General features: G+C 38.2%; 1 protein-coding gene across 2 annotated transcripts in view; it reads right to left on the bottom strand.

Moving 5' to 3' along the window:
* Positions 1-13,981, bottom strand: part of NSF (N-ethylmaleimide sensitive factor, vesicle fusing ATPase) — a 148,783-nt gene that overhangs the window by 51,854 nt on the left and 82,948 nt on the right. For both annotated transcript variants that reach the window (XM_059378751.1, XM_059378750.1), the window contains exons 10-12: positions 7,399-7,564; positions 6,549-6,623; positions 6,226-6,413 (exon numbers count right to left, since the gene is read on the bottom strand). In XM_059378751.1, the coding sequence (XP_059234734.1) occupies positions 6,226-6,413; positions 6,549-6,623; positions 7,399-7,564 (429 nt within the window). The remainder of the gene's footprint in view (positions 1-6,225; positions 6,414-6,548; positions 6,624-7,398; positions 7,565-13,981) is intronic.

The raw sequence follows: 13,981 nt of genomic DNA, 5'->3' as shown, positions 1-13,981 counted from the left end.
CATTGACACTTGTTAGGCATTTGACAAGTATTAACCATATTTGAGGCACTTGGGTGGCTCAGTCTGTTGAGCATCTAACTGTCGGTTTCGGCTTGGGTCATGAACTTGGGATCCCGGGATCGAGCCCCATGTCAGGCTCCACGCTTGGTGTGGGTTCTCCTTGAGAGATTCTTTCTCTCTCTGCCTCCCTTTCTGCTCCTTCCCCTACTCGTGCTCTCACAAATAAATAAAACCTTAAAAAGATATTAACCACGGGGTGCCTGGGTGGCTCAGTGGGTTAAAGCCTCTGGCTTTGGCTCAGGTCATGGTCCCGGGGTCCTGGGATTGAGCCCCGCATCGGGCTCTCTGCTTGGCGGGGAGCCTGCTTCCTCCTCTTTCTCTGCCTACTTGTGATCTCTGTCTGTCAAATAGATAAATAAAAAATCTTAAAAAAAAAAAATATTAACAGGGGCGCCTGGGTGGCTCAGTGGGTTAAAGCCTCTGCCTTTGGCTCAGGTCATGATCCCAGGGTCCTGGGATCGAGCCCCACATCGGGCTCTCTGCTCGGCATGGAGCCTGCATCCTCGCTCTCTCTCTACCTGCCTTTCTGCCTACTTATGATCTCTGTCAAATAAATAAATAAAATCTTTTAAAAAAAATATTAACCACATTTATTTGACATTTCTAAGTTAAAGAAAGGAAACAGTGTTACAGGAAACATGCACCTCTATGAAAAAAATTACAGTGCTCAGTTCATAATATATAAATCTCTACAGTGCTTTATAGTTTATTTTTATTTAAAATACTTTATTTATCTTATTTGAGCACAAGAGAGAGCAAGCACAAGCTAGGTGGGGGTTGGTGGAGAGACAGAGGGAGAGGGAGAAGCAGGCTGCCCGCTGAGCAGGGAGCCCAATGTGGGGCTCAATCCCAGGACCCTGGGATCATGACCTGGGCTAAAGGCAGATGCTTAACTGACTGAGCCACCCAAGTACTCCAGTGATTTACAGTTTATAAAGTATGTTCATATACATTATCATATACATTCATCATACTCATTATCTATTTTATCCTTATACAAGCCTCAAAGTTTTCTTAAATTAAGGGTAGGATAATTTAACTAAGGGTAGATATTAAGACTTCCTTCCAAGGTAATCTTATATAAAGGTTTTAACTCTGATTAAAACTTTCCGACACATCTTAAAAAGGATTCTACAATGTGTCAACTCTCAGGTCAAAGTGAAAAAGGAGCTCTGATAGAATCTTGTTAAAACCCCAATGAAGCCTCCAGTCTCCAGCCTCATTCCCAATGTCCCCTTCCGTATAGAGCCCTGAGTTTCTACTATAACGTTTCGTGTTTTGATTTCCTCTGCTGGTGAAAGTGAACTCAAATGATGAAACATATAGCCATATGAGGGGAAAATCTTAAACTTTTGACATTTGCCCAAAAATATGATAGATTTCAGGACTGAAGCTGTGTGAAACTTGTCTTTTTATTATTAAGAAAGGACTCACCTGATTAATTAAAAGTGAATTAAGATGGCTAGGGGAGAGTTATTTTAGAGCAAGTTTTTAAGCATGCCAGGAATTTTAGAAGTTACCCAACTGTAAATAACCAATATTATAATTATAAATTATTCCTGCCCATTCATTAAGTTTTCTAGGGACTTCTCTTAGCTAACTTTTACTATTTTATCAAAATTAGTAAAATCTAATTTTAAAATATTCTACAATTCTGAATTTTTACTCATTCAGAAAACCTTTTCTCTTTTGTCTGAATTACTGTGATTTTTTCCTGAATTTTATTTATAACGGCTAATCAATATAGAAGAGGCAACATCTTTCAGCTTATACCTGCAAAGACTAATAAACTTGTATTTCAACACTAGCAAATATCAAGTGGTCACCCTTAAATTTCATAACCTTTTAAATCTGACCTTTCAAAGTTCTTATCATTCCTCTTAATTAAGGGTAGAATGACCTTAATCAATCAAAATTCTACAGAAAACAAGAAATAATTTTATTGAAATTCTGCAAGTATAAATCAGGGCTTTGATTCAAGTAGAGTGTTGTGTGCTGTGTGTGAGTACATGTCCTCAATTTACCTCCTTACAACCCATTAGAGCACAAGAAATTTGGGTTATGAATCTTTTCTACCTGAAGCAGAAATTCCTTTCAAGAAAAACCAACCAAATGTCACATGAATTTCAGTTGCCCACAAACATGGGTTCAAGTACAAATGACATGAACATCAGGTGTTTATGACTGGATTTTCTCCATGTTTCAGAAAACTTGGGGAAAAAAAAAACCCAAACAGTTTAACAGGGAAGACTTGAGTGTACCTGACTTTATTCAAGCCTAAATCTTTTGAAAAGGATGCAAAATAAAACCGATCATGGCTTTTTATAATACAAAGACAGGAAAGTAGAACAAACAAGTAAATGCTGTGGATGTTTTAAAATTGTATAACAATTTCAGGGCATAAGCTTCAAATTAAATACTTACTCATCAATCACTACTAGTGAAGCTATGAACATCTCCAACAATGGAAGCATTACAACTGTATGTCTTTTGATCAGCTGAGGAGTCTTGTTGGGAAAAGAGTGTTTCAAGATGTTTGACAACAGAGATTTTTAAAAACATAGAAAAGAAGATAAATGTTCACATTATTTCTTCTTGGGAGCTAAGGTTAGTGTTCTTTAAATCCTTCTCTTTCCTGAAGTGCCTGAACAGCCTGAAGTGCCCTTGTATTAGATATTCTATTGATACTGAAAAAAAATCAAAAGCTCTTTGGTATAAAAGATATTGATCACAAGTCAATATACATTACCTTAAGTTTAAAAGTAACCATATGAGAAAAGTGAAGGCAAGCATATCAACTATTTGCACTACTTTTTACTTGCAAATCTTTTTTTTTTTTTTAAAGATTTTATTTATTTATTTGACAGAGATCACAAGCAGGCAGAGAGGCAGGCAAAGAGAGGGGGGGAAGCAGGCTCTCTGCTGAGCAGAGAGCCGGATGTGGGGCTTGATCTCAGGATCCCGGGACCATGACCTGAGCTGAAGGCAGAGGCTTTAACCCACTGAGCCACCCAGGCACCCCTTTACTTGCAAATCTTAAGGATATATATTCTGTACGGTCGTTACTAATATTTACAATGGAAAAAATTGTAACTGAACAGTCAACAAATTCAGAAACTCAGGCATTGGAAAGGATATATATGGTTCTCAAATTAGTCAATAATAACAAAAATGGAAATAATTAACTTTCATATGGTTTGTAAGGCACTTTCATATATAGTATTTGATTTTCACAAAAACCTGATGAGGTAAGTAGTTATTTCCCCTTGACAAAAATAAAAAAGTCAGGGGTGCTGGGTGGCTCAGTTGGCTAAGCATCTACCTTCAGCTCAGGTCATGAACCCAGGGTTCTGGGATCGAACCCGCTTGCAAGGGGCCTGCTTCTCCCCCTGATCCCCCGGCACGTGCTCTCTAAGAAATAAATTTTTAAAATCTTTAAAAAGGTTAGAAAGAAATGTAAAAGTGAAAGAAGTATAATCCGTAGCCACACCTTCTGACTATAAAACCTGTGATCTTTCCACCACTACTCAGTGCTTTGTGTGTAGATAAATCCAATATATACTTGAAGAAAGGCATGTTTCTTAGTGAGAGAATGGTTTAGAATGACATTTTGAGATAGGAATATTGTGGCAAAAATGACAAGTGACTAAGAGAAAAATCCAGTGGCCATTGGTTATGAAAGCTTTGATAATACACCAGTCACTGTGGATTACACCAAGATGCACTGAAGTGGCCTAAGATGAAAGATCAGTATGGTGGGGAACACTCCTCATATCATTTACACAATTCTTCTTGAGTCCCCATCACTTTTAAGATATTTCTTATGGCAAGAAGAAAGGATGGAAGAATGAATAGATGATGGATGGCCCCATTCTATAAAGGACCCAACACTGGATTTCCACACTATCCTGACCTCTGGCAGTCCTGAGCTAGAACAAAGTCACTTCTATTATGTAGGGAAATTGTGACTCATGGGTAGAGCTTGGTTCAGAATATATACATCAGTTTCCTAATTTTAGAAACACTTACCAAACACCTGCTATGTTCTCGGTATTTAGACCTATTTGGGGCACTGTGGGATACTCAGACACGAATAAGATATGGACTTAAAGTCTAGAACAGGGATTGGCGAACTTTTTCTGTAAAGAATGAGACAGTAAATATTTTAGGCTTGGGGGGCCATGCAATCCTTGTTGCAAATACTCAAACTCTACCACTGTAGCATGAAAGCAGCCACTGACAACGTACACTAAATGGGTGTGTTCCCCAAAAACTTTATTTATAAAAGTTGGTGGTAAGCTGGATATGGCTCATGGGTCACAGTCTTTGGGTTAGAACCAGTGACAAGGTGTTCCCAACCCAACTCCACTCCCATCAATACTCCACTCGACACAGCTGCCAGAGTGAGCTTATGTTTTAACACTATGTCGCTGCTTTTCTTAAAACTCTTCAATGGCTTAGCACTACTCACAGGAAAAAAGTCCATACTTCTTAGCACAATACAAAAGGCTCTTTGTGCTCCATTCCCTGCTTTAGTCTCCTAGACTTATTCCCCACAATGTCTCCTTCTACCTCCCCTCCCCTACCTTTTATGCTGAAGGGATACTGAATTACCCTAAAGCACCATGCTATTTTGTGCCTCTGTTCCTTTGCCTTCTACCTAAATGTCCTACCCCTCCGAGAGATGCGTTCACCCAGAAATGTGTCTGCAGAGCACACTCTCACACCACGAGCTGACCACATCTAATACCCTTTCACTTCCTTACATCTCCTGTCCTTGCTGTTACTGAGGAAACCACAGGCTGCACAGGGTAGGCGGTTTACCTCTTCCAGGTGTAGTAGCATTCACTGCCAGCCCAGAGTCTGGCATAGGGAAGGTGCTGGATAAAGCTACTGTGAACCAAAGTGAACCGCAAGTACCTTAAGTGATACATTACTATTTCAAGAAGGAAGACAAGACATCCGTCTTAAAGGACACAATCAGAAAAGGTTTGATCAAAGTGGTGGCATCTGAACTAGGTATTAAAGAGAAGTAAACAAAAAGGGTAAAGACTCCCACTAAAGCAGAGAGGTGAAAAAATAAATTAATGTCTGAAGACCAATGAGGATTTCAGTTTGGCTAAAGTATGGAGAATAACTGGGAACCTTAAGGATCAGGCTAAGAAGTCTGTACTTTGTTCTAAAAGGTTCTGTAGGGTGCTCGCTTCGGCAGCACATATACTGAAAGGTTCTGTAGGGTAGAACAGTATGAAACAGGAAAGCTAATCAAACAGAAGGTGGGTACAAACTGGAGGATACTGCCAAGATAGAAGCGACAAAATTTGACAAGCGACTTGATGTAGGACACAGGAGAGTGGCAGGAATTAAAGATATTCCTGAAGTTTTATGCCTGGGAAATTGGGATAAACAGGAAAAAAGGAACAGGAAGGAAAGCAGTAAAAAAAAAAAAAAGAGTGAATTTGGTTTTGGAGTATTAAATTTGAAACCTGATAGAACATCGATGTAGAGGTCCTTTGTGTAAATCTGAAAGTGGGAGAAAGCAGCTTTCAAGAGATGAAGACATACATTTGGGAGTCATCCATCTATCCCTGAAGAGAAGTGTTAGTAAAGACTCAAAAGCACTTTTTCAACATAGAAGTATCCTGGCCTACCATGGCATCAATAACATTATTGTACTCATTTAGAAACATGTCTATCCACCTGACTCGCAATTCCTCAAGGGGAGAGGTCATGGTTCATCATCTTTGTGTCTCCAGTTTAATACTCAGAAAACAGGTATTTCAGTGTATGGGCTGAACAGAAGCAGCCCCCACAACTCAAGCATTGCAGAAAAACCCAACTTCGTATGACGTGTTACAACTCAACACAGCACAAAGATTAAAAATCAAACTCTTCCAACTCTTCATCGTCACATATTTGTATCAGATGGCGGCAACCCAAGGCAGAAGTGTTCGTGTTACCCTGGGGCAGAGGCCACCAACCTCTACTTCCTGCCACTCCGAACTTGGGCAGCGGACAATTCCTATTCCTTTTACCATGTCTCTTCTCTGCCAAAGCCAGCACTACCACAGCCCTTGGCAGGTTTGAAAGGCAAGAGAAAAGACTGACACTGACACAGCACTGAGAGAGCTGCAGATCCCGAACGTGCTAGCGGACGTTCCTGACCTTGATGTGTCGGTTCATAGCGGTGGACTGTGCGGCCCGCACCAGCCCCTCCAGTTCAGCACCGCTGAAATTCTTGGTCTCCACAGCCAGTTCTTTAATGTCTACGTCGGCAGAGAGTAGCTGATGCCCTCTCATCCTTGCAGTGTGGATGTGAAGGATCTGTAGTCGACCTTTCTCATCTGGTAAGCCTGGTAAAATTGAAAATAAAATAGAAGTTATTATAACCCTAATGTTTTTCTTATAGGTACTTAAGCAGGTAAACATTGTGCTCCTCGCGATACACAACTTTTCTAACCAACATTAGGCCACAGCACTCTGCCTACCTATCTCCATTTTAACTTCCAGTCTTCCAGGTCGAAGGAGAGCCTCATCTATCAGGTCTGGTCTGTTGGTCATTCCTGAGCACAGATTTCAAAAAAAAAACAACAAAAGTTCAAAAGTAAGATAAAATGTCCCTTCAGTATATGTAAGAATAATTTCTCAAACAAGCTAAGATATTTTATAAAGGTCAAGTGGAAAACCAATTATTCTCAAATAAAAATATTTGTTCTTGATCTGTTCTAATGGAAATACCTGAAGACTCCGCTTTAGTATTTCACTATCCTGCCAATGGAATGTAAATGTAATGAAAACTTCAAGGTTCAGGGAGTTCAGAGGTTTAGAGAGGCTAAGTAACCTGTCAAAGTGAGGAGGGACAACGTGAACATGATTTGCCCTCTCCTTTTCGGTAGGCCAAAGGTTTTCAATCTCCATAAATATCAGAAGTTTTGTCTTGTTTTTTTAAAGTCATCTTGGGAGAACCTCTGTACAGGGAACAGTTAAAAGAAGTTATAATTGGGAGACATGATCTGAAGCTCACTCACAGACTATGAGGTACCTCTGAGGGCCCCTGGAGGCCTATAGGGCGCAGTGTGAAAACCACTGCATTATTCTGTGCTGCCTTTTTCATCTGTGAGCTATGAGCATCTACCTATGAGTCACTGACCCCCATCTTTTATTTGTCCTATTAAGGCCATACATTAAAATAGGCACTTAAGATACTTCAGTATACCTGATTCTAATTTGGAAACACGGGCAACACAGTATTAACCATCACCTACACAGACCTTAATTCAGAACCTTTGTGTCTAATGTTTTTGAAATCATTTTTTTTTTTTTTTAAAGCAAACATACCAATGACTAAGATGTTGTTCAGCTGCTCTACCCCATCAATTTTGGACAGCAACTGGTTGACGACAGTGTCGTGAACTCCTGTGCTGCCGGCCATGCTTCCTCTCTGCTTGCAGATGGCATCAATTTCATCAAAGATGATGATGTGCAAACCACTGTTTGCACCAAGCTAGTGAGGGAAGGAATTAGAGTGAAGGTCATAATTTGAATATATCACTAAACAAACTAGTCAAAGAAAGCCGTCACAGATGGCTTTTGCTCCATTTTGACTAATAAATACAGCAGTTATACTCATGGCTTCTACCCTGCTGGAGGTACTGGAAGTGCCTTCTCAGAATTCTACAAACTGAAAAGCCATTCCAGAACCTCACATTTAATAGTCATTAAACAAAAATACACATTATATACTAATGAATGTGAAAAGTCCATCAAATAACAACCTGTTCATTGACACGCATTTCTTTTCTCACTATTGGAAAGGAGAACTCATAAGTATCAGGGGCCTATCTTAAGTCAGTGACTGGCAACTCCCTCCCCATTTTCCTTGAGTTTTGGTGAGAACACTGTCCCGGCTGCAGCAGGCTTAACGTTTGTCATATTATATAACTAAGCAGTGACTCTATCTGGAAGTCAACTGGGAAGTGGGCAGATGACAGAAGGAGGTGACCATGATTCACATTTGGTTATATCACATGAAAACAAAGGACTTCTTCCTAACAGTAAAGTGAGAACAGAGACATAGTTTATAGAAAGAGCAGTCAAGGGGGTGCTATTTCTTTTGCATAGTGATTTGTTTGACTTTACTGAAGACAGAGGCATCGTTCCAAGAAAATAGTGTATATATTATAAACTTCTAATAGATGCAAATACTTTCAAATGCTGATAATTCATTAGGTTAACATGGACCCTCTAACAATTTATATTCAAGTACTTAAGTCTCTTATAGGAACCAAAAAAGGAAGTATACTCCATAAATTCTCTTTTCTTTTATTTTTTTTAAAGATTTTATTTATTTATTTGACAGAGAGATATCACAGTAGACAAAGAGGCAGGCAGAGAGAGAGGGAAGCAGGCTCCCTGCTGAGCAGAGAGCCTGATGCGGACCTTGATCCCAGGACCCCGAGATCATGACCTGAGCCGAAGGCAGCGGCTTAATCCAGGAGCCACCCAGGCGCCCTCTTTTCTTTTTTTTGTTTTTAAACAAACAAACAAAATATCAGGGATTAACAAAACAGGTGAAAATGAATATAACTTATATGGATAATATAAGTGATGAGCATAATGAAATTCAGGATTAGATATGGCTGGTATTCATTAAACCTCTGGTAAGGATAGAATCTTTTTTTTTCCCCCCCAAGAGTTGGGGCTTTTTTACTTCATTGTAAAAGCATTAGATGTTAACTGAGCAAAAGTTGTAAAACAAATGGAAGTAAGTTAAAAATAAGTTTTGTCATATCCTACCTATGATATATACTATATAATACCTAAAGATAAATGCTGTTAACATTATGTGGATTTATTTCTATATTTTAAATTTATCTTAATTAAAAAATTGGGAACTCGCTGCATCTTTATTCTCCTGAACATTAACTATTCTTTGAAAACTGTTTAAAATTGTTAGTTTTGTTTCTATTTGCAAAATACATGATCATGATAAAAATGGAGAAAAATACTAAAAAGTGTAAAGAAATCAGAATCATCCAACATCCAACCAGCTACAAGTAACTCATATTATTTATTAGGTGCTGTGTAGACTCCTGCCCAGCAGGGAGCAGGATGTGGGGCTTGATCCCAAAAGCTCAAGATCATGACCTGAGCGGAAGGCAGATGCTTACCCGATGCAGACACCTGAGAGTCTACATTATTTCATAAGATGCTTTTACTCAAGGCTGTCTGCCAATTTAGCATGAAACAAAAAGCTGCTAAAATGTATGAATTTTGCCATTCAATGTGCCTTATGTTGCCACTGGAATTATTACTTCCTTCTCAGTCTGACCTTAAAAATCGTCTGTGTGGGTGGGAAGCCAAAGACAATAGGAACACCGTAGGCCCACAGGAACATTCTGTCTTAAACATAATTCAGTACCATTCTGACCTTTTCGGAACCTTGCCAATCTTGTGACCTGTCATCAGGTGCCTTCCCCCAACCTAGTCAGTACAACCACACTGATTTTTACAGGTGCGTTACTTAAATAAAGGCAAGTTCTTGCAATAAATTAGAAGTCATGTAGGGAAGATGTTAAGATTAATGTTCACAGATTAATATAGCTGACTCATCAATAAACCTTTACCCAAGAGTTTAAATTTCCACAATGCAATCCTCTTTAATTCACTGGCCTCTAGCTCTGTTCCTACCCTCTGCAACGTCTTCCCCCACAGAAACAGAGCTGATGCTGTCGAGCCCCTGGCAACTGCCTAGGATAACGGCTGTTCTATATTTAACTAGTTTGACCTATATGCCAGTGTTCATCTCTCAGCCTGGACTGTCCAGAATCACAGAGGTGATGCTTTCCTCTATTATGTAACACACATCTACCCTCCATGGGGTCATTAGCTGAGAATACCAAGCCATTCCTGGTTGTAAGAATTGAGAAAAGCTGTAACTGAAAAGGCTGGCTTGATTAACATCTACCTAGAAATTCTTTGTCAACTCAGTTGTACCATTAACCGTGTCTTATTTAAACTGTCCGCAAGTTTAAAACCAGTACCAAAAACACCTATGTGGCCATGTGGAAACTATCACAACAGATTTTTTAAAAATGTTTCTTTAAAGAAGGGACATTTTGACACACCTGCACCTAGAGTTTAAACCTCAATATGCCATCAGGGTCCCTTAGACACAATTTCAGTTTTGTTTTCAGTTTTTCAGTTTTCAGTTTTTTGGTTGAACAATTCTAACTATTTGTAAATATTAATATTTCATGACTTTTTAAATTAGAAGTCTTCCACAGAAGAAAATGGAAAATATATTTTAAAAAATAGAATAAATAGAATAAAACTCATTCTATCTTGCAAGCACCATATGAGTCCACTGAAACTTTTCATAAATCTAAGATATATTATGCTCTTCTAACATTCTAGAAATGACATCATTATTACTCATCAGTGATTCTTAATTAACCTAAAAAGATTAAGATGATAAGGAAAATGAAAGAATGACGGAATTGCTCAGAGGGATAATGCAATAGTGAAATCACGACTGCTATGACATCACTCTTCAGTTTTCTAACTGTGTTGTCCAAAAAATTACAAACATCTTTCAAGAAGGTATAAAAGAAGTCTGGAGACACCATCCACCATCTTTGTGTTCCCTGGTCTTAGCTTTAACTGAACACAGTAGAGAATTCAGATTTCCCCGCTCTGACCATAATGGCAAAGAAAAGAAAACCAATAGAGCAAAATAATTCACACTTGTTATATCTAATCCAAAGACTAATGCGGAGTGATATAGCAGCACTTGAGACTCTAATGAAGATGGAGAAATTGATGATTATAAGTAAAATATCAGACTACGTGCCCTCAGATGATGTTATCCTGCATAAGTTTTCTCAAGCTCAAGAATGAGTGAGGGGTGCCTGGGTGGCAGTTGGTTGAGCGCTGACTGTTGATTTCAGCTCAGGTGTAATCTCAGGGGGAGAGTGAGCCTTGTGCTGGGTTCTGAGCTCAGTGGGGAGCCCACTTGAGTTTCTCTCTCCCTCTCCCTCCACCCCTACCTCACCCCTGTGCACACGCTCTCTCTCTCTCAAGTTAAAAATAAAGAATGAGTGAATAATATATTTCTAAGGACAAAAAAAGGCATTTTCATCTAGTTACTTATTTAACAAAAATCTTCATTGTGCAAGATTCTGTGACAAGAAACTAGACCATCTCATTTTTCTGTTAAGGACACATGACAGTAGGGGTGCCTGGGTGGCTCAGTGGGTTAAAGCCTCTGCCTTTGGCTCAGGTCATGATCCCAGGGTCCTGGGACCAAGCCCCACATCAGGCTCTCTGCTCAGCAGTGAGCCTAATTCCCCCCCTCTCTCTGCCTGCCTCTCTGCCTACTTGTGATCTCTGTCAAATAAATAAAATCTTAAAAAAAAAAAAAAGGACACATGACAGTATTCTTTCATCTTTTCTTTTATGTACACATCAAAATTTCCTTGATATGGTTTCTAAGTAGAAGGATGCTGAAGGCAGGTACTATAGAGAGATGATGAGAAGAAACAGGTGATATAGATATTAAAAAATGTGACCATTCTAAAGGGTGTAAACAAATCTAAAAGTGAAAATGTCTTGCAATTATGGAGTATCTGGTGGCCATCCTCTCTTCAAGAAAATAATGATTAAAAAAAAAATTCTTCAAGTATTATGTCTTGACAATGCAAGTACAAAAAGAACCAGAAATAATGACAATCTAGACTCCATTAGAGGCGTATTTAAAACTTAGAATCAGGGACATCTTGGTGGCTCAGTCAGTTAAGCATCTGCCTTCAGGTCAGATCATGATCCCAGGGTTCTGGGACAGAGTCCTTGTTGAGCAAGAGGCCTGCCTCGCTCTGCCTGCTGCACTCCCTGCTTGTGCACGCACTCTTTCTCTGTTTCTGACAAATAAAAAATAAAATCTTAAAAAAAAAGACAAAACTTAGAATCAGTATGTAGAAGTTCATGCATGATAACTGATGAACCATTAGTTACCTTCAGAAGCTCCTGACCATTTGGATGGAGATAGATATATAGATATCTACATAGATATAGAAAGCTATGTCCCTATCTTCAAGACCAAGAAAATAAGGAATAAAAATTTAGTTTGCTATATTTAAGTTCTTATTAAATATATAATAGTCTTTCACTCCCTTTTATTCTTATATTTGTAAATTATTTGTAAAATAACTTAAAATTTTAAAAAAGGAGTTCTTTCAACCCACATAGTAAATGGTGGTGACAATTTTTCTTGGTACACTGAGTGTTGATAAGATTTTTGAAACAGAAAACAGAAAATATTGTAGTATTAGGGATGAACGGTAAAACTGAATTGGTTCTGGGACTGTCTGAAGAGTTACTGAACTTGTGAATTACTGGACTTGTACCAATCCACTAGGACCCATGCCTTCGAGAACCAATGTAGCTGAGGCCAGAGACCTGAGATCATTACCTGAGCCAAAACCGAGCCAGACACTCAACTAACTGAGCCACCCGGGTGTCCCTGTTAGTTGGTTTTATTTTTTAAATTGTGGTATTTGTCTTTTTCATACTTTTTATAAAGGAGTTATTACAGACAATTTATAAAACACCAGCTCTTTGTAGATTATATACACTGCAAATATCCTCTCCAGTCTGTTACATCTCTATTCAGTGTAATTTGTCAGAGGAAATTTTCTTCATATTATATTAATGTAACCAAATTTACATTCTTTCTTTTATGGATTTGATTTCCAAATCTTAATAAAGAAATTCTTCTTGGGGTACCTGGGAGGCAATAAACAAATAAATAAATAAATAAATACCCTTCTTTCTTCTTCTTTTTTTTTTTTTAAAGAAATTCTTCTCTAGCCTCAATTCTTTTTTTTTTTTTTTAAGACAAGAGTATTTTTTTTTTTTAAGATTTTATTTATTTATTTGACAGAGAGAGATCACAAGTAGGCAGAGAGGCAGGCAGAGAGAGAGGAGGAAGCAGGCTCCCTGCTGAGCAGAGAGCCCGATGTGGGACTCGATCCCAGGACCCTGAGATCATGACCTGAGCCGAAGGCAGTGGCTTAACACACTGAGCCACCCAGGCGCCCCTCTAGCCTCAATTCTTAAAGCTTTTTGCCTAGATTTCTTCTAAAAATGTTTCCTCTGGTAAGTTTCATTTATTTTTTGCAAATCCATTTTGCAGTTCTGTATGATATGATAAGGACTGTATTTTACCTTAATTGAAACAGAAAGCTGATGATCTCATCCAGATTCATGGAATATTCCTTCCCCTTTCATTTGTACTGTCACTTTTCATATAATAAGTACTTCCCGTGTTCTATTCTGTTTCCTTGGTCTATTTATGCAAGAATATATAACTGTCTCAATTACTACAGCTTTCCAGTATAATGTGAAATAAGTTCTTCATAATTTTTGAAAATTTTCATGGCTCTTCAAGTATCCAAAAAAAAAAAAAAAAAAAAAATCAAGTTGTCAAATTCCAAAAAATTCCCATCAGACTTGATTGGAAAAGCATAAATTTATAAATTAATACGGGAAGATGTTATTTTATGATATTGTCAGATTCCCACACATAAACATCACATCATTTAGTAGCTCTTGAAAAAAAGATACTCAAAAATGTTTATAATTTTCTCCTTTAATTTTCCTGTTAAGACTTAGTTCTAGTACTCATCATTTTGACTGTTGATGTAAATGAAATTTTTTTTGAAGTTACATTTTCAATATCTTTACACTTTCTTTGAGTCATGGCTTCTAAAGAATTTGAGTTTTTGTTATTCCTCTCCCAGTTCCTCCTCACGCTTTGGAAAAGGGTGAAGTTATACACAATTTTCACATATCCATCTAACTTAAAGCTTAATGTTATTAACAGTACTATCTTCTTCCCAAATAATACAAAGATCTTAGACTT

This window comes from Mustela nigripes, chromosome 16 (genome assembly GCF_022355385.1).
Source record: "Mustela nigripes isolate SB6536 chromosome 16, MUSNIG.SB6536, whole genome shotgun sequence".
In the NCBI taxonomy this organism is placed as follows: Eukaryota; Metazoa; Chordata; class Mammalia; order Carnivora; family Mustelidae; genus Mustela; species Mustela nigripes.
Note: the sequence above shows the minus strand (reverse complement) of the source record. Positions and strands in the feature narration are given on the sequence as shown.